This window comes from Cnephaeus nilssonii, assembly GCF_951640355.1.
Source record: "Cnephaeus nilssonii genome assembly, chromosome: 8".
Classification (NCBI taxonomy): domain Eukaryota; kingdom Metazoa; phylum Chordata; class Mammalia; order Chiroptera; family Vespertilionidae; genus Cnephaeus; species Cnephaeus nilssonii.
The window spans coordinates 15766810-15793022 of record NC_137079.1 but is presented as its reverse complement, the minus strand read 5'-3'; the positions used below and the strand labels follow the sequence as shown (position 1 = coordinate 15793022).

The window sequence follows — 26213 nt, the reverse complement described above, 5'->3', positions numbered from 1 at the left end:
AGCTATCGCTCTGTAGTAGTTCTTGAAATTTTCATTTATCCTTTTTGTAATTTTGTTTTTGTTGTTTGTTTTTTTCTTTGCTGAATCTCTCTGGTAATAACACAGGTTACAACTTCGGGCTCACAGTTTTAGGGTAAATCCTATCAGGCACAATCCACTTCCACGAAGGAGGCATTATTAATGGATTCATTTGCAGGAATTGTTGCGTTTGCTCATTCAAACCAGGAGTCAGTTAGGTTTCCTCCTAGCCTGCAATAAATATTTTTCTGAATTTCAGAGGTTATTCACCTAACAAGGGTCTGGCATACAGGTGATGGCATTGTCTTTTACTTTGGCCAATGCCAGAGTAAAGAGAAAAAAAGAAAAGAAAAGAAAGTGGTTGAGCGTCAACCTATGAACCAGGAGGTCAGGGTTCAATTCCGGTCAGGGCACATGCCTGGGTTTCGGGCTCAATCCCCAGTGTGGGGTGTGCAGGAGGCAGCCTATCTATGATTCTCTCTCATCATTGATGCTTCTCTCTCTCCCTCTCCCTTCCTTTCTGAAATCAGTAAAAATGTATTTTTTTAAAAAAAGGAAGTAAGGTTTCATGTTTAGCTGAAGTAGGAAGTCTTAGTCTGGCATCTTGGGAAGAAGTGGTCTACATCTCTCCACTGCTTCTCCTTTTAGTCCAGAATTTGGATAAAAATTATAGTCATCCTCCTCAGTTCATTCAGTCCCATGTTATTCATTCTTGCTCTTTTTTAATCCAGCTTTTTAAATTTTATTTTAATTAGTTCTGGAAATCCCCACCCAGCTCTGCTCCACGGTCTCAGAGTCATCAGGACTGTGCATTTGTCAAAGGTCCTCTCCATGAATCTCCTTGAAGATAAAGCACTTTGCAGGAACATGTTGTTAAACCTTCAGAGTAAAACAGTAACTATAAATTGAAGATCCGGTGAGAGTTTTTATTATAATAGAATTGACAAGGAAATTTGGTCATTCCTGTAACATTTTTTAGCATTATACCAGAACATACTAGACTTTAGGAATTTCAGATAATTTCTAGAACGCTTATAACATGTATTTGTAACACATACACTAATACAACGATAAAGAAAGCTTAGTATTACTTCTGATTTGACAATACTTCCTATGTATTTTAGGAAGAGTACAGAGAATGGATTTTGGTTTGCCTGTGGTCCTGTTTTACAAGACTCTGACTTGGAAGGGAAAAAAAAATGGATGTTGAGAATGACTTGGCTTTCCTGCGGTCTTGTTTTAACTGTTCGGCAGTCGCTCTGTCTGAGGCCCTGTCCTCTGTAAACTCCCGCTAGGGTTGCTGAGAAACCCCTTGCAGTGATGCCATGTAGGACAAAGGCTCTCAACGCTCATTTGATGCGTTGACAGCGCTTTAACTTCGGAGGTGCTTAAGCGTGTGCCCAGCCCTCCTCCGGGGCAGGCAAGGCAGAGTCTGGGTCCTTCTGCACCTGCTGCTGCCAAGACAGCCTCCTGCAGACACCAGCTCTTACCTACTTAGACTGACAGACCCCTCGAACCCCTCTGGACCACCCCTACTCCCATGTAGAGCGGGGTTAGGAGGTCAGGAGTGACAAGTACTGCTGGTTAGAAAACTAAAACCTGCAGGAAAGAAGTGTGGGCTGCTTCCTTCAAATGTCACATTCAAAGACTTAAGGCAATTTAATGAGAGCAGAAGTGCCTGGGGAAATAATTAAAATGCACAAGAATCAAATTTATTTCTGCCCTTTATTTCTTCTGAGCCGCAAACCTGTTTTGAAATGACGTATGGCCTTTGAGTGACAAGGTCAGTTGCAGGGGAATCATCTGATTAGCGCAAACATCTCACACAGAAACCCCCAATTAGGAAAGTAGCCGGAGCTCAGAGGTGGAATTAGAGGATGACAGGTGAATGAGAAATAAGACAAGTTTATAGGGTTTTAGCTTCCAACCAGTCTGGCCCCGGTGAGACTGATCAAAAGAAAGAAAAGTCTCACCAAGAACGCGAGGGGCCATGACCTTGTCTTGCAGTTGTCACTCCTGTTGATTGTACGTTTCACCCACCACTTAACCACATGCTCCCCCGCTGCGGGGATTCTGGGAGCAGAGACTGAGTCTGTCCTTGGACTTTTGGTCGCTCTTCATTTTCCTCCCTCCCTCCCTCCCCTGTTGCTCCTCGGCAGGCAGGTGGAGACAGTGTCACAGATGCAGCTGTTTTCTGGCCTCGGGAGTGGCCGCTGTGCTATCCAGAGAAATGGGACGGACTTCCCTGTGTGGTCTCTCCGGAGCATGCTCTCTCAGCGTGAGCCCCGAGGGTGGGGCAGAGTGAGTGAGTGCGGTGGGCAGTTGCCTCCAGACCCCGTGTCCCATCTGATTGGAGCTCCGAATGCTCCTTGGCTCCCGTGGCACTTGCTTCGGGAGCGGATTGCAAGGGAATGGCAGCAGTTTCCGAGGAAATCCCAGAGCCGTGGTGCGTAATGGGATTTCCCATGTGGCATTTTGAGAAGCACACTTCATATTAGAAAGCCTTCTCTGAGTGTGTTTAGCCTTGTTGACAAAACTGAAATGAGTTGGAGTGATAGATCCTCCCTTCCCCCAACTGATGGACGGAGTATGACGTAAACTCCACCTGCAGCCGGACATTCCTGAACACCTTATATGGACTGTACATTGAACCACCAATCAGCACCTGCCATATACCCTAAGCCCCCAATTCCTAAATCCCTAGGCCCCTAACCATGTACCTTACATGAAACCACCAATCAGCGTGGGCTGAGTACCCTAAGCCCCGTCCCCTCTTTTCCTCCCCTTAAAAGGCACTCTCACCCCGGCGAGCTCGCTCTCTCTCTCTCTCTCTCTCTCTCTCCTCTCTCTCCTCTCTCTCCTCTCTCTCTCTCTCTCTCTCTCTCCCTCTCCCCTTCTGGAAGGCGGCCGGCAGGGTGATCTCCAATAAAGCCTGTGTCCTGGTATCCCATGGTCTCCGGCCCTCTGTTTCATCTTTCATGGAGGAGGCTGAGTCTGTCCAGGGTCCAGTGAATACTGGGCGCACTTCAGGGGAGACTCTTCCTTCCTCACCTCACCCCCACGCCCCACCCCCACCCATGGAGTTTAGCAAACAGAACAAAGCACAGGTATCAACAACGCAACTTTATGTTCTGTGCCATACCAGGGGCAAATGAATAGTTGGCCTCTTCCCATGAGCTTGTGGGTAGACCCTAAAAATATTGGACATCCAATGATGCCATAGCACTGGGAGTTAAAATGGATTCCTGTCTTTCTATTCTGTAATTTAAAAAGAAAAAAAATCACTGAGTTGAAAAGTGGTATATTAGAATATGTATGGCATTCTCCCCATTTTTTGAGCATGCATCCATGGCTAAGGCTAGGGATTAGAGATTCTTTAATTCGTCAATATCTACTAAGTGCCCGCTTTCTGTTACACTTGGTACAAGGCGCTGAAAAGCCGGTGCCTCCCCCTTAAGGTCCCTGAGGGTTGAGTTGATGTGATTAAATGAGCACATGTGTAATATGACCACCAACGGCTCACCCTGCTTTGATTCCCTTTGATGAGGCTGGTTACAATAGCATCTGGATTCTCACCACATTCTCTGTTCTGTTCAGTAATGCAGAGGTCAGCTCAGCTTGCTGCCTGGGAGTAGTCCTTCCTTTAACTGTCTTTTGACCTAATTCAAGATCAAGATCAAGCTTAGCACAGGCATATAGATAACCATTTATTAAAGGGAAAAAAAATGCCTGATGCTCCTTAAAGATAAAGAGCATGCTTAGCCATCTGTAATTCCATAATATCCTGTTTGGTGCCTGGCACAAAATAGACGCTCAAGAAATATTTGTTCAGTAGGTAGTGGTAGACAGAGACCACTCCCTGTTTATTTCAGTTTCTCCAAAAGTACCTAACCTTATGCCTTGCACACTCCTGATTGCCCCAGGGCTGCTGTGTTCATGCCTGTTTTGGTGGTTAACATAGCGTGTCTTGCATTGTATGGAATTGGATCCGTGTTTGTATCTCCTCAAGAATTTGTGAATTCCTTGGTATGCAGGGACCTTGTTTCATTTTTTTTTTTTAAACTCTCCAACAGGATACCTTAGCACAGTGCCTGGGATATAGTAGGTATTCAGTGAAGGACTGTTGAATTAGAAAAAAGAGGTCAGTGTGAACTACAAAGTTTTCACTGGACACCCCATTATAATTCTGTTGCTAGTCTTGCCCAATCGAACATTGTCACCTTCAGTTAGAGAAGCTGAGGTTAATCATTAGTAATGCTTCAAGGTGGGTAAAGGCCATGTGGGCACAATGCATCCTTTCAAGGATTAATTACTCTCCAGTGATTGTACATTTTACTTTTGCTACTGGGCTCTTACTTGGCGCGCACACGCTCTCTCTCTCGCTCTCGCGCTCTCTCTCTCTCTCTCTCTCATTATTTTCTTAAGCTGAGCAGGTGTGGAGCCAGCCCTTTCTTGCCACAGAATGTTCCTTTCAGGTAGTAATCACCTAAGGACTTTTCTTTTTCCCCCACCAGTGAGTTGCAAGGAATTCTAGGGTGTGGTTTTGCTTCTCTGAAAACAGATTTTCCGTGTTTTCTGAGGCAGGTTGGAGAACACACACCTGGGCCATATGATCAAACCCCTTTTGTCCTCAAGCGATCAGAGGGACTTTGTTCCTGGAATGGCCAGCCCACTTTTTGGGTGGGGAACTCACAAATCGGTGAGAAATTCGCTCTGTTTGTGTTGCAAATAATTGGTTGCTCATGAGAGGATTTTCATTTCCTTCTATCAGGGTTGACAAACCAACTGCAAAGAATTTTCAGCAGCCTCTTCTGCAGCTGGTGACTCTCAGCGTTTAAGATCCGTCTTCATCCTCCGTGCTGAAATTGCTCATTATTCTTTTACTGACTTTTGGGCAGATCCCTGAACACGTTGGGCATTAAAGGTGTTCCTGCTGTTTCCATACAACTCTGGACAATTCCCTGCTTCAGTTGGCTTCTGCCTCGCGCCCTGGGCAGCTTATGCTCCGTGCTTCTCTAACAGGCTGACTTACATAAACAACCGTTCTTCGTTGGGGGAGAAGGGGAACTTCTAGATCAAGGACAACTTTGAAAAAAATCCTTCCCTTTTTACTCAGATGTTGTACTCTCCAGTTAATTTTAGTATCTATTACTATCAAGTGACCTCCCTGACTTCCCAGCAGTTTGGGTTTTTTTAGCCATTTCATGCCCACTAATGCATGTGCTATAAAAGCTGAAGTCAGAAACCCAGCAAATCATTGGCGGTGTTACCGCTGTGTGGCTCTGAGCTGTAGAAGCCCTGCAGAATGGCTCCTGCTCTTCAGAAACTCCATTCAACAGTCAAATGAATAAAAATACGGTGACATTGGATAAATGTAAGACATATTAGTAAGTAATGTAACTTTGAAGATATATTACTTATATAGTGGGTTGTCACTTAAATAATCCTATATAATAAAAGCCTAATATGCTAAGTGTCCAACTGTTCGACCAGTCGCTATGATGCGCACTGACCACAGGGGACAGATGCTCTGACCGGTAGGTTAGCTTGCTGCTGGGGTCTGGCCAATCGGGACTGGGCGAGACAGGCTGGACACACCCTGGAGTCCTCCCTTGGTCCCTCCCCAGCCCCGATCATGCACCGGTGGGGTCCCTCCATCTGGCCTGTGCCCTCTTACAATCCGGAACCCCTCGGGGGATATCAGAGAGCCAGTTTTGGCCTGATCCCCACAGGCCAGGCCAAGGGACCCCTCCGGTGCACGAATCCGTGCATCAGGCCTCTAGTTCTTCATATGTGCAGATGAGAAGGAAGATTCTGTGACTGCACATTTTTGAACCATGAGGATAGTTAGGTTGCATCCTTCAGAACCAATAATAGTGGGTGTGGCTACGTGTCCACCCTGCAAGAAAGCTTGCTGTAAGCCATCAGCAGTCTTCAGGTTAGGCGAGAGCGGAGTGCAGATAAGTATGCTCGCTATTTGCCAGTCCAGCTCTAGAATCTAAAACTTACCATCTATAATGCAAAGTCATCGGCGGTCAATAACTGCCCCCTGTACTAATTTCAGAGCTCCATATCTGGGAGAGGACCTGTGGCCTGTCCCGCCAGGGGGCTCTTAGCAAAGTGTTTTGCAGAAGGTGGTCATTCTCTTGGATGACAGCTTTGACTGTCATGCCAAAATGTTTTGTTTCCTCTTAATGAGTAATTATGAATGTGTCATGAATTTTAATGAGTGATTATGACTAGTCCATGAATTTTTGGGACCCAGTATTTTAGTAAATAAATAGCGATCATTACACCTATTATCCATTATTTAAAGTCTTATTTCTTTTATGGACCTTAAATTTACTTTTTTAGTCCCTAAAATCTTGTTAAATAATGTATGTTCACTTAGCCTTATTCTCTTTGGCTTGTAACGCTGACACTCTATGCCCCAGATTGGGGGGTGAGGAGGTAGGGGCAGAAGATAAGTCAGAATCTTTTGAAGGAATAGTTTGAAAATAGGAATTACATATTATAATATAAATTTAAATTTGAGAAATAACAACAAAATTACTGTTTTCACAATACCTAATACATATATAATTTTTTCAAGTCTTCTTGACCCGTGACAGGTTAGGCCATCATTTTCATAGAGATGTTTGACAGAGCATGCGTCCCTAGGAGAAAGTAGAGGAAACCAAGACAGGAATATTCCTGATTTGTTGCATACTTGGTGACCTCCCTCCAAATCTCTCGAAAGTGCTTTCTCTATATTCATGTCCTCTCCGAAACTTAAAAATTGTCTGTGCAGCGAATCCTAAATCCAGCCCCTTGATCCTGCTTCTTATCCTATTCTCACTTCTTACCCATGTTTCATAAGCAGAGAAAAGTAATGAAAGATATTCTTCTTATAGTCAGAGTCTGAGATTTTCTTGATCTCAACAGTCTTTTAATTACTAAATAGAGCAGCGGTCGCCAACCGGAGGGCCAAAAGGTTGGTGACCGCTTAAATAGAGGACTTAGTATAGGTGGAGCTAATACGAATTACTCAGTAAAACAGAGTATAAGACTACATTATGTCCCAACAGTCTTTATTTATTTTTCTTTATTTCTTTGTTTTTAAATATATTTTATTGATTTTTTACAAAGAGGAAGGGAGAGGGATAGAGAGTTCGAAACATCAATGAGAGAGAAACATCGATCAGCTGCCTCCTGCACACCCCCTACTGGGGATGTGCCTACAACCAAGGTACATGCCCTTGACTGGAATCGAACCCGGGATCCTTCAGTCCGCAGGCCGACGCTCTATCCACTGAGCCAAACCAGTCAGGGCTCAACAGTCTTTATTCCTGAGTGTATGCCTCAGAGAAACACACAGGTCAATAAGGAGACATAATATGCAAGGAAGATTATTACAACACTGTTTCTAGCAGGTAGCTGGGGCAAACCCAGGTATTCATCTCTTGGGAAACAGAAAAGTAAGAGGTAATGAGTGTATAATAAATATTTAATAGCAGCCAGAAACTGTGGACTAGAAGTATATACAGAAATATGAGGGACCTTAAACTGGTATTGAGTGAAATAACTAAGATCCAGAACAAGATCTATAACACAGTGTAATTAATATAAATTTAAAACACACAAAGTAACATTATACATGTTTTTTTAATTCTTTATTGTTGAAAGTTTTACATATGTCTCCTTTTCCCCCCATTGACCTCTCCCTGCCTGCTCTTGTCCCCCAGCACATGCCCCCACCCCCTATTGACTGTGTCCATTGGTCATGCTCATATGCATGGATATAAGTCCTTTGGTTGATCTCTTACCGCCGCCCCCATCCCCCACCCCCACTTGCCTTCCCTCTGAGGTTTGACAGTCTGTTCAATTCTTCTCTGTCTCTGGATCTATTTTTGTTCATCAGTTTGTTGTTCACTATATTCCACAAATGAGTGAGATCGTGTGATATTTATCTTTCTCCTCCTCACTTATTTCACTTAGCATAATGCTCTCCAGGTCCATCCATGCTGTTGCAAATGTAAGAGTTCTTTCTTCTTTACAGCAGCATAGTATTCCATTGTGTAGATGTACCACATTTTTTTTAATCCACTCATCTGCTGATGGGCACTCAGGCTGATTCCAAACCTCAGTTATTGTAAATTGTGCTGCTATGAACATAGGGATGCATCTGTTCTTTCTGATTGGTGTTTCTAGTTTCTTAGGATATATTCCTAGAAGTGGAATTACTGGGTCAAATGGGAGTTCCATTTTTCATTTTTTTAGGAAGCTCCATACTGTTTCCACAGTGGCTGCACCAGTCTGCATTCCCACCATCAGTGCACGAGGGTTCCTCTTTCTCCACAGTCTCGTCAGCACTTGTCGTTTGTTGATTTGTTGATGATAGCCATTCTGACAGGTGTGAGATGGTACCTCAGTGTCATTTTAATTTGCACCTCTTGGATGATTAGTGACTTTGAGCATATACATATTTTTTAAAGATAAATCCAAGCGTATTTATCAAAGGAAATATATTATGAGTACCTGAGAGTGGGAAATTGGGAAAGAATTAGAGATGGGGATGAAGAGAAAAATTAAAATAATGCAGGTTAACTTGAAAGTATATAATTAATTGAGGCATATGGTTATCTCACCTCTGCACTTAAAGTAAATACAAAAATGGAGAGATAGAGGATTTGCTTGAGAGAGGCAAGAAATGGCGCCAGTCTGCCTGGTTGCGTACTTTCCTAGAGAAGCACTGGACGGCCTGGTACAAAAGTGGGAGATGTTTGGAGTGACCCAGTGTGACATTGTGATTTACAATAAGAAATACATATTTGGTCTTCCTCCCCAGTTCTATCACAGAACTCCTAAAACCCTTGTTTCCTAAGTGCTGAATTTCCCAGGAGACATATAGGCATCTTCTATTATGTTAATGAGGTGGTTTTTGGAACCCACCTACAAATAGAGCTGGTTTCCTGGGAAGCAACCATTGTGATGAAGGGGTTGGAACTTTCAGCCCATCCCACAACCTTCCTGGACGGTGGAAGGACTGGAGCTTGAATCAGTTGCCAATGGTCGATGATTTAATCCATTTGTCTATGTGATAAAGCCTCCGAGAAGACCCAAAAGGCCATGGTTTGGAGAGTTTCCAGGTTGGTGAGCACATGGCAATGTGGGGAGAGTGGCACACTCGGGGAAGGCATGGAAGCTCCGTACCCTTTTCCCATGCCTTGCCCTATTCATCTCTTCCGTCTGGCTGTTCCTGAGTTAGGTCCTTTTAAGTAATTTTTTTTCTCTGAGTTCTGAGAGCTGCTCTAGCATATTAATCGAACTCAAGGAGGGTTTTTTTGGGAACCTTAGTTCTGTAGCCGGTCAGTCAGAAGCACAAGTGACAACTTGGACTTGAGTTTGGTATCTGCAATGGAGGGTAGTCTTGTGGGATGAAGCCCTTACCCTGTGTGCTCTAATGCTATCTCACATAGGTAATGACAGAATTGAGTTGAATGGTAAGACTCACAGCTGGTGTCCAAGAACTTTCTTAAGTGAGGTCTGGTTGGTGGTGTGGGGATTTGGGTGGGGAGGTTTCAGCCAAGGCTGAGGAGAGGGAGGTGGAGCTGTTGAGGAGTAGGTAAAAGAGTGCTGAAGAACTGTCCTGGGAGTGTGAAGGGAGCCCCACCCTTATTGGGCAACAGGCTGGACCAGAGTGGGAGTGGGAAAGTAGATTATCCTAGTAGCCTTGTTACAAGTAGCTTGAATCTCCCAAGCCAGGAGGGTAGTAATGAAGTCTAATGTAAGTATTTCTTAAGCCAAATAGCTGAGCTCAAGGTCTGGGTCAACAAAGTATACTTGAAGCATTTGCTGAGTCAAGAGGAGGAGAGAGAGAATTCCGAAAGTGCAGTTGCCAAAACCAATAGTCTAGAAACAAAAGGATTTTGGTCAGGCACAGATCGTCTCGGTGGATGGGTTCCAACAGGAATAGGTCAGGACCAGAACAGCAGCAAGTCCCAAGTTGGCGGATAACAACTTGCTAACGTTTTGGTCTAGTCAATCACCAGAGCCTTCTGTGTGTTAGCGGAGAGGATGGGGAGGAGGGTTAAGGGGAAAAGCATCATGGGAGGTTCTTTTTCAGTAGGGGGAGGCAAGCTATATAATCAAAGAGGTTATTCTGTCTCTAATTTTTTGTATAATGGAGCTAAGCAACCTGGTCATTTGAAGAGTATGCCAGCCGCTGAACCTGGGATTACACTGGAAATGATCAAGCTCTTGATCATGTAGATTCAAAGTGAGGTCTGGTTGATGGGCAAATCCATTCTTCCTTGTTATCTGAGAATAATGCATGCGATCAAAAGCATCACCTTGATTCCCTTTCTTCTGTGAGTCTCCTCAAAGACGTAATAAAAGTGGAGGTACCAGGAAAGAGTGAGATCTCGAGCCCATCTGCTGTTTTTGGCTTCTATCCAGGTCACACAAGGAATTATGGGTTTACTGGAGGCTGCTGAAGTCCTCTCTCTGTCTCTGCCTTTCGGTGTCTCTGTTTCTGTTCCTCTCTCTTTCTTCATCCATCTGACCGTCTGTCCATCCATCCATCCGTCTGTCCATCTGTCCATCCATCTCCATTCATCTTTCTACATAACTTAACACCTTCTATATACCCGGTGCTGTTTGTAGCACTCGTCAAAGATTAACTCAGTGAACCCAATGAACCTTCCTATCTGCCCCCTAAGTATTGTTATCCCCATTTTATAGATGGGAAGCCAAAAGCACAGAGAGATTAAGAGCCTTTTCCAAGGCGCGCAGCCCATAAAAGCAGTGGAGCCAGGACCCAAACCCAGGCATCAGAGCCCCAGTGCTCACACTCTTAACCACCACATGCATGGGCTTTCTGGGTGACTCCGCCGTCTACCTGGGATGCTATTCAAGTGCTCGCCTGGCCGTTCTTCCCCACGGCTCCTGAGGGGCCTCCCACACAGAACCGGCCTGTGGGCTGGGCAGCTGGTAGGGGGTGCCCCTCCGGACTGCAGCTGCTCTGTCTGTACCTCCATTTGTTATTCATCTCTTTCTTTTCATGTTCTCATCCCATCTGCCCCTTGTGTGAACAGATGTAAGAGCTTCCTGGTTCTTAAGAACTCCTGGTTCTTAAGCGATTGTGTTAGAGATGACAGTGTATGAATTGGGTGATGGGGACGAGCTGCGGGGTTTTCTGCCCTCGTACCTGCTCCCAGCAGCTGCCTCTCCCTGGGCTCAGCCTTAGCTGAAACCTCTCCATCCTGGATAACTGCAAACATTTGCTGGCCCCTCTCCTGCCCCAGGCAGCCCAGAGCTGCTTTAGGACAGTACATAACCATGCAGACTGGGGCCACAAATAAATAACTCTGATTTCCTGAGACCAGAAAGGCCATCTTTTTTAAAATATTGGTATCTCTCAATGCCAAAGTAGATCTGTATATAGCCAGGCAAATGCCTACAAATTTCCATTTGGCCAATTTAAGCATTTTTATCCTTGACCAAAACCAACTACTACTAATCTAAATGTGTGTGTCTTTTCTAGCTTTAAAAATAAGTATGGCTTTAGTTCTGTTTTCAAGTGGTTTCCACTGAATGCAAAGCATATTCATCTTCAGGTTGAACCAAAGGGCTTTTCAGCATGTAGAGCCCCGGAGTCACCAGTGCATCAACTGCAATGCAAATCAATAGGCCTGCGCCAGAGAGGTCCTTTGACCCACAACGAAACTGACTTCCTATCTTTGTAAAGCCGAGCGGTCAGTGGGCAAAGACACCCCCAAAGCAGACTGGACTTACTAGTCCTTTCAGGTGGTACTTAGCCACTTGCTAAATAATCCCCTTAGCGTTGTCATCTAAGAACACCAAAGGTAGAGGCAATAAAAACCTGCCCAGTTTCGTTATCTGCTTTTCTCATCTCATGTCCCAGAAAACAACAACAACAACAATAAAAAAACGACGAGCTTTGTGCCAAGTCAGGATATTCTGGGACTGGTGTATTTTGTAGCTAGAAGAAGGATCCCGCTATTGAACCCAGCTTTCCTGGGGGTTGTTGTTTGCTCAGTGTTCCTGCCTTTTGCAAGTCTTGCTGGGCAAGTATAGTTTTTTTCTTAAAGGAAACATTTATCCTCTCAGATGCCACCGAGGTATTGAAACAGAGGCAGATAAACTTAAGCAAGAAGCGTTTAATAATGCCTCTGTGTCCCAGCATGTCCTGGCTATGACACGGCTCCTGAAACCGTTTATAATTTGGGGGCAGTAACAACAAGCCTATTTCACATGAGACAATTAGAATAATCTCACCAGGATTCTAACTGAATGCTCCGTGATGTGAGTCAGGTGCAGTTCAATGTGAGTTCCAGAGGGGACAGACAAGTCAGCCGACTGAAATGGTTGGAGAGGGCTTTGTAGGTAAGTGATACTGAGCCTGGGTCTTGAGGATGGAAATGCTTTGAAGGGGAGAGAGAATGGTTTCCTGAGTCAGCGTGGGGAATGGAGCAGAACACGGAGAGCTTTAGGGACAGTGAGAGCCTAGCCCAGTGGTCGGCAGCTGCGCCTCGCAGGCCACATGCGGCTCTTTGGCCCCTTGAGTGTGGCTCTTCCACAAAATACCACGGCCTGGGCGAGTCTATTTTGAAGAAGTGGCGTTAGAAGAAGTTTAAGTTTAAAAAATTTGGCTCTCGAAATTTCAATCGTTGTACTGTTGATATTTGGCTCTGTTGACTAATGAGTTTGCCGACCACTGGCCTAGCCCAATTGGAGCAAAGGTTTTTCGAGGGCAAGTAGTAGTAGTATATTAGCCAAAAGGGTGATAATTTGTTTTCCAAACAAGAAATCCAGGCGTGTGTTCTAATGGATAAACAATGGGGACAGGGGATATTTGAAAGCGGGATTATCAAAGGAAGTCTGGAATGCGTGTTTTCGTCGCCGGGGAGGACCTGGGTTGACCCAGTGTGGTGGCTGAGGTTGAGAATCCTCGAAGGAGCTCCGGGTGGGACTCTTCAGTCGGCCAGCATCGGCAGTATTTTGGACAGATTTGAGTCAGGATGTTCTACCCAAGGCTGCAAATATTTTCTGAGGATGTGGTTGACCCTCTGTATACTTTTTCCCGAGGAGCTTGACAAATTAGAAGGGATGGTGTCTGCTCCACCCACTGGTGTATCCCCAACACTTAACACGGTGCTGGGCACACAGTGGTCAATGTTTATTTGTTGAAAAACCTGAAATGGTGTTCAGGATAGGCAGGACGGGGGACACACTCTAGGTGACACAGGCGTAAGTTTAAAACAGGGTGCTCTTATTCACCAAGCAGACCTGGTGTTTCAGCGTGAGTCGGTTAAGGATTCTGACTTTAGGATGTGGCTAAATAGTAGAGATTACTAGTAAACAGGGTGAAACTCACTGCATTGTTGAGGGTGTTTGAATCCCTCCTTCGGATGGAGCCCAGTACGACCATTGGAGGCTGAATGCAGCAGGTCACAGCGGCAGAGCCTTCCCCACCTTCCTGTGATTTTGCAGGAAGTGCATTTTGTAGAAAAGTCAGAGAGGAACTGAGTGTGATTCACAGCAGGCTGACAGGGCACTCGGGCCGCCTCTGCAGCTGGCCCCTCGTCCTCAGGGCTGCTCCACGGGACCCTGCAGTCACCGGCCCAGCCTGTCCCGGGGCTCTGGGAGGCCACGCTGGTGAGGACGGCGCCTCGGGCTGGAGTCTAGGATGGTAAGAAGTTCTCCTTCTTTGATTTAGGCGAGACCTGATTGATTTGCATCTGAACCCATTCTGTTTTCTTCCTGGTAATGTTCTCAGTGAATATAGAGTTTTCTAACCTGTGTACACCTTCAGAGCCACCTCAGAGTTCTTCTTCGAGTCCCCACTAAACTTAGCAGTGAACTTGACCAGCCCAAAGAACTTGGTAGTTTGCATGTGTCCCGGATCTAAAGAGCTAGTCTAAAGGTGCTCACTGGCATTACTCGGATTTTCATATATTTGGCTCCAGAGGCAAAAAGCGCTCAATCTGATGATGTCTGTGGACTAACGCCGGGGCGAGGGCAGTGAACATGAAAACTTGCCCTAGGCACACTTGAAATCTCACTCCCGAACGAGGGTTCTAGCAGCCCCGGCCCCACACCGGCCCGACCTCCATGAAGAATTTCGGACATGCCGCAAGCTCGGGGGTATTTTTAGAAGAGGCTGGTTCCTACAAATGAGGAAGTCTGGCAGATGGCTCTTCCGCCTGGATTCTTTTTTTTCTAGCTTTCTCCCAGTACGGTGTGGAGAACACTGGCCAGGCTCCTTTCTCTGAGGACAATGGGGGGAAAAGCCGCTCTGAAAACACTGGGCAGCAGCTGCAGGGCTCGGAGTCTCTAAGGACGCGGTGCCACCGGCCGGGCATGTCACCCTCCTCGCCTGTGCCGGTGGCTAATCGACGGGGGGAGGCAGGAAAGGAAGTCTGAGCAAGCACGAGTCATTTATCACTCTGCGTGAGCAAAGACATCTGTGCGGGGCCGTGTTCCCTCTGCCCTGATAAGAGCGTTACTCACCACCCAGAGAGGAAAGACTAGCGCGTGTGGGTTTAGCCCATTGAAACCACTTCCTTAAATGACATGACATCAGATTTCATCTTATGGATGGTTTGCGCCAGTTTTATGAAAAACAAACTGTCGTTAACAAGGGAAACGTGGCCTTAAAGAAACCTAAGGATAGCCTTGGTGTGCGTTTTGTGTGTATTCAGGTTGCCTTTTGGCCCTAGGTCTCACAGAAGACGCTGTTGGGACCCAGAGGAGTCAGCTTTGGAATATTAAGCCCTCTCCAGAGATTTTTTTTTTTTGAGAAATCCATTGCACACACAGCTTGAAGACATGAGACAACTTGATGTCAGTCTCGAGTGGGGTGGCAGGCTTCGCCTTTCATTTCTAAATCTGACGTGGTTTTGTTCATTCTCGGATTAAATTCTCTAAGAGTGCCGATTACACAGGTTTGCAGGGTGGATGGTTTCTGACGCATCTCGCACACAAGAGTCATCACTCCCAAGATTTTGCTCTTAAGAAAAAGGGCCACCCCTCTCCCTCCCCATTTACACCTGAGCATTCTGCTTGCCTATTGGGTTTTCGTTACCTGGTGGGATCCTGGGCTACTCGTGCCTCTTCTAATAGAGAAACAGCAGTAATGTCCCCAGAAGCCATGACGACATGAAATGGTGGCTTAGATACTAAGATTTACCCCAGTCTGCTCCAGGAGGCTCCCCACTTCCCTACATACACACACACGCGTGCACACACACACACACACGCACACACACAGAGTCTGTGGCGAATTCATCCTGCAATCACAGGAATACTCTGATTTTGTCTGCGTTCACTTGGTGAGTCTTCAAAACTGACTTTGCCCTCAGAGTGACGCGATGCAGAAGAACACCCCCAGAGTCTCAGAAGAGTTGCCAGGTCTGGGAAATAGCCTTTTTCACCCACGAGGCTGTTCTGTGATGGGTCAGCCCTCCCTGGGCTTGCCTGTCCTGCTGGGGGCCTCACGGAAACCCCTCTGGGTCATCCCTGTGTTCCGGGCCCTTCGGAGGCTCACCTACAGGTCCACAGAGTGGCCATCCCTGGGCTCATTCGGGCCCTAGTGGTTTTTGTTGCTCCTAGAAGTGTTCATTTTCAGTTTATGCAATATTTCAAGCATACAATAAAGGTCAAAAAAATCATTTAACAGACCTTCATGTATCTCCCTAAGATTTTTCAAGCATTAACATTTTGCCATTATATTAGGTTTTTAAAATAAAATATTACAGGTACGGTGGAAAAATCTCTCCTTACCTAATTTCCATTTCATTTTCTCCTTGCTACCAGAGTAACCACTAACTTGAACTTTATGAGTATTATTTCCACTATATTACATATATGTGACATAGAGAAAAATATAACGTTTTAAAAATGTATATAAATGGTGTATCTACTTAATACCACTTGTATACTTTACTTGAGTCTTTTGAAAGCTACTTGTAATACTCATTTTAAGCATAGTTTTCACATTGGTACATTAAAATCAAGTACATTTATTTTTTAATGCTATATAAGATTCCATTATAAGATTATACCACAGCATAACCATTTCTTTGTGATGGACATTGGAGTTATAGCATTCTTTCAAGAAACACATAATCCCTATTTTATATAAACTACATAATATCATTGAAAAGAGAGAATATTACCCAGTTCATTTTATGGCTCTGATTTAACTTTTATACCAAAACTAGACAAGAAGAGTACAAGAAAGAAAAATTGTGGGCTAACCTCACATTTGAATGTAAATGTAAAAACCTTCAGTTAAATATTAGTCACACTGAATCCAGCCATGTGTAGTAAATTAAGTATGCAAAGTGTGCGAGTTATTAATGTGACTCATCACATGAACAGAATAAAGGAGGGGAAACAATGATTTTTGTGTAGATGTAGAACAAGCATTTCATCAAGTTCAATAACTATAAGTGACTTAAGAATATGAAACACTTCAAAAACCTGGATAGAAACACTTCCTTAACCTGATAAAGAATATTGACCAACTTCTATTTAACAGCTTTAAAAACATGTTTCATGGTGGTTCTCAGGGTTGAAGATGGAGGGAGAAATGTTTCTAGAAAGCACTTTTTCTGATAGCAAACAGACTTTCTCTAAACTTTTCTGTTAATGAACAAAGGATTCCAGTGACTATGAAGAGCAACGCAGGGCCTGGCCATGCTGAGCCAAAGAGCAATCAGTACATTTTTGACTGTAAGGTCACATGCATTAAAGAAGGCAGTTCTGGTGCCAAATCAATCCTGCATTGTATATTTCCTACAGCAGATATTGAGATATAGATCTGCTGTCGGGGGAGCAAGAATGTCATCAGGAAATATCAGTTCAGACAAATCTGGGTTACCACCCGCAGGGAAGGACCTGGATTGATTGGACTCTGTCTCACTCTGTGGTGAAAATGTCAGGTCAGAGTGAATATTCATGTAGCCCTTGGAAAGAGGGAAGGAGGAATCAATAAACTAAACACCCTACCTAATAATGGAACCGTTTTCTCCAAGGCGAAGTCCTTTGTGGTGAACTTGGTATTCCTGTCCCTGATATGTTGGTGATGTTGTCTTAGAAATGCAACAAAAAGATTTCATAGGAAGCCTAAGGGCAGATTTATTCCATAATTCTGGAATAAGGGTTATGTTAACATGGTTCTGACTAGGCATTGCACTAGAAGTCTGGTTAAAATTTAAATGAGCCATGATCGGTTTGGCTCAGTGGATAGAGCATCAGCCTGCAGACTGAAAGGTCCCAGGTTCGATTCTAGTCAAGGGCATGTCCCTTGGTTGCGGGCACATCCCCAGTAGGGGGTGTGCAGGAGGCAGCTGATCGATGTTTCTCTCTCATCAATGTTTCTGACTTTCTATCCCTTTCCCTTCCTCTCTGTAAAAAAATAAATAAAAAATACTTTAAAAAAGTAAAAAAATGTTTAAAAAAATAAAAATTTAAAAAAGAATTTTTAAATGAAGTTTCTCTTAATTCCAAGGAACAACCTAGACTCTTTGCAGCTATGTCAAGAGGGTACCAGGCAAAAAAGAAATCCTATGTTTTTAGTCTTGATTTGCAATTCACTTGTTTTGTGATCTTGCAAAAGCTACCCAGTCTCTATATATCTCTATACATTGTCTTGTAAGATAATATTCTATTTTTCTTTGTAGAGTTGTTGTTGCACAGGATATAATAGATGACATAAATGTGTTAGAAGACAAGGTCAGAATATGAAGGCAGTTGCTCCCAAATCATGGTTTTGGCATTTGTCTAAATTTAATACATTCTCCTCTCCTAACCACCCAAGAAACCTCCTGCCATGTACGTGCATACGGTTTCAAAAGAGCCCCTGTTCTCTCTTCCCAAAATCATTTTTTCAAAACTTGCTGGCCTAGGTCAGGTTTCAAGAGAGAGCATAGTGCGTTCATGGTCAATAAACCTGGTTTTTTACTTGAAACTAAATTCATCACTTTCATTGTTTCTTCCAAAATTTTCAGGCACCTTTTAAAAATGAACAAGAGCAGCTCTGACTTGGAAAAAGTGAGCCAGGGCTCCGCAGAGAGCCTCAGCCCGTCCTTCCGGAGCGTCCACGTCAGCTTCACCACGGGCTCCACGGACAGCCTGGCCTCGGACTCCAGGACCGGCAGTGATGGAGGTAACAGACTGGACCTTGACAGGGAGGCTTAGATTCTCCTGAGTCTGGAAGGCCAGGCCCAGGTTAACTGCCAGAATTTTGAAAGGGCTGAGCTGTGGGGAAGCATGGGACTTGGTTAGAAAGTCTGCAAGGTCCGAGGCCTCTGGGGGACCTTGCAAAGGCGGCAGCTCCTGCCTTGACTTTTCCAAACAAGTCTGACCCCCTGCCCTCCCAGCTGGGTGTTTTACTAGAATCTTTACATTGAGACTTCAAAACGTCCTTGTTTGAAAGACACTACGGACGTAGGTACTCTCTCAAGGATGCTCACCCTGCTGATTGTGTCTAGAGGTTAATTTTAGTTCAAGCTGTTGTGACAATAAAAGCCTAAGGAGGCAGGCGAACGAGGCTTTTTGTTCCTAAAGCAAAACAGCCCCTTAGCCTCTCTTTCACAGAAACGTGTGTCAGAGTAATCCATTCATCCGTCGCTCGGGGTCTGCCGGTCAGCCCCGGCACTGAGCTAGACCTACTTTCTGGGCCCTGCTTTCCCCATGAAGTAGACTCTACCAAGGAGTAGTTGACTTGAATTCCCTAGTGAATGTATGGCAAGGTGCCTCATCCCATACTGCACTCTCCAGTTATACACAATGCATTGCATGGCAACAAGATGGGAGGAGGCAGAAGCTGAAAGCATGTTGAAAGATTCCTAATTCCTTGGGTAATGAGCCACCTAAGCGTAGGTCTGCTCTCCATTTCTGTCCTTGGGATTAGTTCTCGGGATTGGGTACATGCCAACCACGGTTTTCTCTTTCTTGGCAACCCTCTGTGTTCCTCTTTCTCTCTCCCTCCCCCTACCTGGAGCTCTCTTGTGTGCATGCATGCACTCACATGTGTTCCCATGCATATACACTTGGACACAGCAGGTGTTTATATAAATGTCTATTGAATTAAAAGTATGCAGGCTTCATTAGGCTACCATCCATTCCACTTTCTGGATAAAGCTCTAAGGCATAATATGTGGGTATGTCCTGATGGGGTATGTTCCTGAAAAGGAACGCTTGTTTTTCTGTAGTTGTGATGGGCAGTGTTAAAACCTCTCACCCTTTCAACACTTTTTGTGTGTGTCCTCTCCTGCGTTTCTCTTGGACTTGGCTGTAGCATGTTAGGTTTCGACATGTGCCAACATGACTTCCCCTCTCACTCCTGAGGAAGTATTGCTTGTCAGTAGGCATTTTCAGAGTAGAGAGTTCCATTGAAAAGTTACTGTCACCAACATTTTTCTATCTAAAAGATGAGTACCACTAAGGTAAAAGCATATGTTATAAGTCAGTCTGTGGTGTGTTCTGATGGGAAACTTCTGATAGCTCTAACTTAAAAACAGGAAATATCTTAGCCTTGATTCGAGTAGGATGTGACCAAAGAGGATTTTCTTTTTCTGCAGATTTTCCTGGGCTTCTATCTTTTTCCTTTTCCCATCCCATTGTGCAAACATTCCACAAGACAGATTATTCCACAGAGGGCTGGGTCAGCCCGTGAACCATGAGTCCCTGTGCTGGCCAGCCCTGACCCGCTCTCTTGGGATGTGACCATTTCTATGGCGGAGTCCTCATCGGCCACCTGCCAGCTGGTGTTGATGAGAGCTGGACTTAAAGGCCTCAACTCTTTGCTTCTCAGAACCAGCAAATCATGAAGTTTGCTCTCAGAGCTCCTAAGGTCTGTGTAGGAAGATAAGGTTAAAACACATGACACTGCCCTAGCCGATTTGGCTCAAGAGATAGAGCATCGGTCTTTGGACTGAAGGGTCATGGGTTCGATTCCGGTCAAGGGCACGTGTCTTGGTTGCAGGCTCAATCCCCAGTTGGGGCGCATGCAGGAGGCAACCAATCGATGTGTCTCTCTCACATCGGTGTTTCTCTCTCTATCTCTCCCCCTCCCTTCCACTCTCTCTAAAAATCAATGGAAAAATATCCTTGGGTGAGGATTAACAAACAAAAAAAAACACACATGACACATGGATGGAATGAGCTAGGAAACTGGGCTGCCCGGAACATGAGTGCTTGTAAAGGCTTCTGGAAGGAGAAGTCAGGGAGAGCTGATGGAGGGTTCAGAGAAGACTTTCGAGATGATGGGACTTGAGCTCGTGTCTGAAGTGTGGCAAGAATTGAGGAGGAACGGGCTTTGCAGGTTAAGGAGACACTAAGGCGGAACAAAGGCTCAGGGAAGAGGGTAAGACCAGCCTGCCTGCCACACTTCCGTGGAACAGGCAGGGGAAATGGGACGTGGGGTTGGTGGGAAGCAGAGGCTGATTGTCCAAGGCTCTAGAAACCGATTAGTGGAGGTAAGAGGGAGCCTCTGGGGATCGATGAGAATAAAGATGACACCTAAGCTAGACATTTCTGAATTAAAATGATTACATTTTTTTATGAGTATTCCTCTATTGCGATCCAGTTATTCAATGGAAATGCACTTCAGAATTTGGATTCCCAGATCCCCAAGAAAGTATCCTTAAAGCAAACTATTTCTTACTACTGCTCCTATGTATGGCTCTGTCCCCAGAACCATGCTTTGAAACTAGCAAGAGACCAAAGGGGCACTGTCTCATTCTCTCTCTCTCTCTCTCTCTCTCTCTCTCTCTCTCTCCTTCCAGCATCCCTTAAACATCAATCCAGAGAATATATAGAACCACTGGTCATGAAATGCGAGAAGCCCTTCATTCAGCGTCTCATCACCCACCAAGGCCGCTTGCTTTAGGACTGTTATTGAATAATTCTCTTTCAGTCCCATGAGTCTTTACTCACTTTTACTGCGTATCCGAAATATAACCCTTCGTGCCTCCTATTACTAATAGGAGAGGTAGAATTAGTTCAAGCGGAAGATCCTTGAAACCAGAGTGTAGCGTCTACCTCTAATATTATATGTTGACATAATATACAGTTAGGCTCTACACTTATTCTGACAGTAGGAATTCACTAATGAAAACGATGCATTGACTTCACACCCACAGTCTAGGCTGGCCAGAGTGAGGTCAGCACGAAGTCATTCCAGGCCATATCATAGTAGCAGCTTGGAAGCACATCGGGATTCATGGTGAAAGTTAGGTTTCTCCTATTCAGGCTTTGTGATAAAAAAAAAAAAAAAAAAAAAGTTTTAAATTTTATAAGAAAAGCAAACAGTTGTAATCAATAACTTTGTCCCATTTTTTAAACAAGTCTGTCTAAATATGTTTACAGATATTTTTGTATCAATATTAACTTTACGTCTTTCTGCTTGTATCACATTTCATGCTCAAAGCACATCTGTCATCCCATTTGTCCATGTGGGCAGTTCCGTTGAACAGTGAGTCAACTCCGTAGAAGGAAGAATCCGTCTAAGCAGTTGTTTAAGCTGGTGCGGGAGGGACAGAGGGCCCGTGTCAGGACAGATCTGTGAATGCTGCCCCGGAAGCTCATCGGCAGTGAGTGGTGGGTGGGTGAGGGGAAGGGATCAGCTAAGTGAAATGGTCTTCAGAAGACACCTGTGCTTCAGATGGTTCCTTTTGTTTATTTTTTAAATATATTTTTATCGATTTCAGTGAGGAAGGGAGAGGGAGGGAGAGAGAGAGAAACATCAATGATGAGAGAGAATCATTGATGGGCTGCCTCCTGCATGCCCCCCGCTGGGGATTGAGCCCACAACCTGGGCATGTGCCTTTGACCGGAATCAAACCCGGGACCCTTCTGTCCGCAGGCTGACGCTCTATCCGCTGAGCCAAACCAGCTAGGGCCAAATGGTTGCTTTTAAATATGCAGACCTTATGTGCTGCTAAGATGATTTCCTTTCTGGTTTAGGAGAACAAAATTCAGTTCGGCAGTTTAACCAAGCATCAATGGATGTCAGGTTCCCATAGTCCAGAACAGGGGCCCTCAAACTTTTTAAACAGGGGGCCAGTTCACTGTCCCTCAGACCATTGGAGGGCTGGACTATAGTTTAAAAAAAACTACGAACAAATTCCTATGCACACTGCACATATCTTATTTTGAAGTAAAAAAACAAAACGGCAAAAACACCCGCATGTGGCCCGCGGGCCGTAGTTTGAGGACGCCTGGTCCAGAAGATTAGAGAGTGCTTTACTGAACTGAAACTGTAGGCACGAACACTAGATAAGAGGCCTAATTATACAGTGAACACAGTTATAAATCGCATGAAGGTTTGTACCAGGGCAGAGTCGGTATTCGTACTTTGATAGCTAGCAGACCAAAGATACAGAAAGTTAATTAAATATCTTGACAGTAGTCAGCTTGTTGTTCTCAATAATAATGCCAGGTAGGTCTTTAAAATATATATATTAATCCAATCATTGATTTGATAGATATTTGTTGAATGTAAACTGTGTGCTGGGTACAATTCCAGATGTTGAAGATATAGCAGTGACACCCCCACCCCAAAATGTCCAGTCCTTCTTTCATGGAGCTCCCATTCTAGTGGGGAGAGGTGGACAGTGAGGAAGATAAAGGAGTGAAGTAGCCAGTGTGTCAGCCGGCAGTAGGTGCTACAGGGGAAATCGAGGCAGGAAGGTGGCGGGGAGAGTGGGAGGACCTGTCAGGGGGAGAGGCAGCAAGTCCACAAAGATCAGACATCGGTCAGAGTAAGTGGCAGCCTGACCTTCACTGAGCCTTTGCTCCCCACTCCGGCTATTATCTGAGAAGAAATAGTATTTTTTAAAATATATTTTTATTGATTTCAGAGGGGAAGGGAGAAGGAGAGATAGAAACAGCAAGGATGAGAATCATTGATCAGTTGGCTCCTGCATGCCCCCTCCTGGGGATCGCGCCTGCAACCCAGGCATGTGCCCTGACTGGGAATCCAACCGGTGACCTCTTGGTTCCTGGGTTGGCACTTAACTGCTGGCTGGACAGAAATAATATTTTTTTAAAGGCGGTCTTGACAATGTGGGGGAAAGGAGACATATGTAATACTTCAAACAAAAAAGAATTTAAATTTTAAAAAATATATATTCATTTTAAAATAATAAAAATAATAAAGGTGGTCTTGAAAAGGGCACCTAAAAATCTCTAGCTACAAATAGTGTGTTTTCAGACCATTAAACAGGCTTGTTAAAGCACTTGATCCAAAATTGGTGGGTTCTATGCTGGGAAATCAGTCACCGAAGGATGAAGAAGATATCCCAAAGGAAACAATACTTGTGTTTAAGATTGTGGCCGGAGCTTCATCTTTGTTTAAACTATTTCCATTTAAATCGCATTTTAAATATATATAATTACTTCAATAAAGTCAGTACAGGTCTATGGTGAAAAGTAAAACAATGGAGAAAGGTATGGAATGAAAAGTCACCGTGTCCAGACACCCCCGTCGCAGCTCCCACCTTGAACATATTTTTCTGTATCATCTCAAATTTTTATCCATGTTTTAAATATTATAAACTTTATTTCTATGCATTTTTGTTCTTACTATATCTTGACGTCTTCTAAATCACAACCTCTAGATCTCCCTCACTTTTTTTAATGCTGCCTAGTTTTTCATTGTATGAATCGGTTAAATAAACCCTCCCCTTATCAGTGCACATTTAGCTTATTTTCATTACAAGTGTACAGTAAGATCCTGTGATATACAGTGAAATAATTTCATGGACATATATGTAAGATAAATCCTTACAAGTAGGAATTGATGTGTCAAAATATATATGCGTTTTAAATAGATGTTACCAAATTATCCTTTAAAAATGTCGATTTGCACTTTCAGCAACAGCCTGTAAAAGGGCTCTGAGCTAACTTTTAATTTTACTGTTAATTTGGAAGAAAACCCTCAATGGTGGTGTTCTAACAGGGATAGAAAGGCACACTTGGGCTGTAGGCATGGCATGTTTTCCGTGAGCCCTTTTTCCAAACCCAGACAGTGTGCCTCTTTTGCATGTAAATTGCATTCATGTCTTGATTATTGTTTCTCGGGATGATTAAGTGGTCCAGAGAGACTCCTCACAAATGCCACATTTTCCATCCAGTTGTAAAATGCTAATAACATGCCTCCATTTTCAGACCACGTCTACCTTCTTGAAAAAGCAAGGATTCCTTTTAAAGGAATGCTTTGTTGTTTGCTTTTTTTTTTTTTTTTAAATGTTCAGAGTCGAGACTATTCAGACTGTGGGACCAAACAAGAGGTTGCACAATTTTCCTCTGGAGGAAAAAATTACATGTGAGGCTAGAACATTCCCTGGCCCCGTCCCCTCGCATCTTCTGGGGGTGGGGAAAGGGTTTGGCAGAATCCTGCAAGACTGCTACTTCCTGTGCGAAACTGGCAAGGTGCCTACACAGATGGCTGTGGTTTTCTCACCTTGAACCTGAGGGGCTGGAGGGAGCTGCAGGGCACGGCGAGATTTTCTCCATCTGCTTAGTTCCCTATGCCTTTTATTGAATAGATGCTCAACAAGTACTGACTGATGAATGGATAAATCTATACAGCCATTTCCAGCTATACAATATATGATCCTCATTTTTAAAAAAGAAGGCGATAGTCCAAGTTTTTGAGCAAAAGAGAGTTCCATTTGCTTTACCTTCCTGGAAGTTGGAGGCTAGTCAGTCACAAGAGCTCAGGTTTGGAGCTCGGGGACTCTTCGCTGGGACTCTGTCCTTTGCCTCCTCTGGCCCAGCTGCTGCAAGAAGGCAGAGCTGTGCACCGAGGAAGCCCAACCGTGTTCATTCATACGGCTCGAAACTGGACTGACCACTTCCTCCTTAAGCCCAGCTCTCATTTTGTCTGCAGAGAACAATGAGAGTGCCTATTAAAAGCCAGCAAGAGAAGGACCCTGCAATAAGGAAAACCTCCCAGCCCTACTCGGTTTGAACTTTTGGCCTGCATTCCTGCAAAGGGGTTAAGCTGCTTTGCCTGACCATCGGAATCCTGATGTCTCTTCTCTCTAACTATAATGGCACTAACTGTTATACCTCCCCCTAAATTCCTTTAAGATCCCACCCAGTGCACCATGGGCGATGGGTAGTTTCCCACAGGAAACAGTCTCTCTTCCCTAAAGACGCGGAGGTGTTCTCTGGAGTCGGCCCCTGGCTTTACATGCAGAATTGGAAATTGGGAGGAAAACTTAGGAGCTGGGATCTGGAGCTCCCTGGCCCAATTAGCATGCAAAATCATTAAATAAAACAAAAACCTACACTGATGTAACTATGGTGTAGGCAGACTTCTCAGAAAAGCATTTTCCATTTTCACCCCTTTTTTACCCTGATCGTAAGCCAGAATTTGGAAACGGAGTGATCTAATGCCAGAATAAAACCAGGACATAGCGCCATACCTCATTCTACTGTGCTTCACTTTATTGGGCTTTGCAGATGTTGCATTTTTTTCTTTTTCTTTTTTTTACAAAGGGAAGGCCAGACCCTCCCCCCAGCAAAAAGATCATGACTCGCTCTATTGCACGTCTCGCTTTATTGCGGTGGTCTGGAACCAAAGCCACAGTCTTTCGAGGTGTGCCTGTGTTTGAATCGTCTCATGTGCCGTTGGAGCTGAGTCCTAGGAACATGGGCTGTGGGCCCACGTTTTTCAGGATGATTTTAGACACAATCTTCTGACCCAGTGGTTTGCCTGTGCATTCCGAGACTATTTTAGGTGTGGAGGTATGTGTGTTCCCTCTTCCAAACACAGAGTGTGGCGGCAGCTGCTGCAAATAGTAAGGCTCGAGCTGCTGTGTTTAGGAGGAGGCTCCCCACATATGAGTCAAGAAAATGACAGAGTCTGGCTGGGTCTTTAGGGGTGGCCCGATCCCTAGAAGACAGCTACTGCGTGACTCGTGGTGGAGAAGGGCCACCTGCCGGCATCTATTTCAGGATCGCCCTAAGAATATCAGCCGCTGAGGCGCCGTGGGGCCCTGGGGCGCCTAGGGGCGATCAGGGTGCCTTGTGGTCTTCTCACCTGCTCCGGGTCCACATCTGGAGAACAGCCTCGAGGACCCGGGCGTCCCGAAGGGTGCCCCAGGTCGGAAGGTGGTGTGCCTGCTACAGAAGCGGGCAGTACTTTTTTCCCGACTACGGAAAGCACAACC

General features: G+C 44.7%; 1 protein-coding gene across 3 annotated transcripts in view; it reads left to right on the top strand.

Moving 5' to 3' along the window:
• PRAG1 (PEAK1 related, kinase-activating pseudokinase 1) overlaps positions 1–26213 on the top strand; it is a 52963-nt gene that overhangs the window by 11119 nt on the left and 15631 nt on the right. For all 3 annotated transcript variants that reach the window (XM_079778961.1, XM_079778962.1, XM_079778963.1), the window contains exon 4: positions 18036–18193. In XM_079778961.1, coding sequence (XP_079635087.1) covers positions 18036–18193 — 158 coding nt within the window. The remainder of the gene's footprint in view (positions 1–18035; positions 18194–26213) is intronic.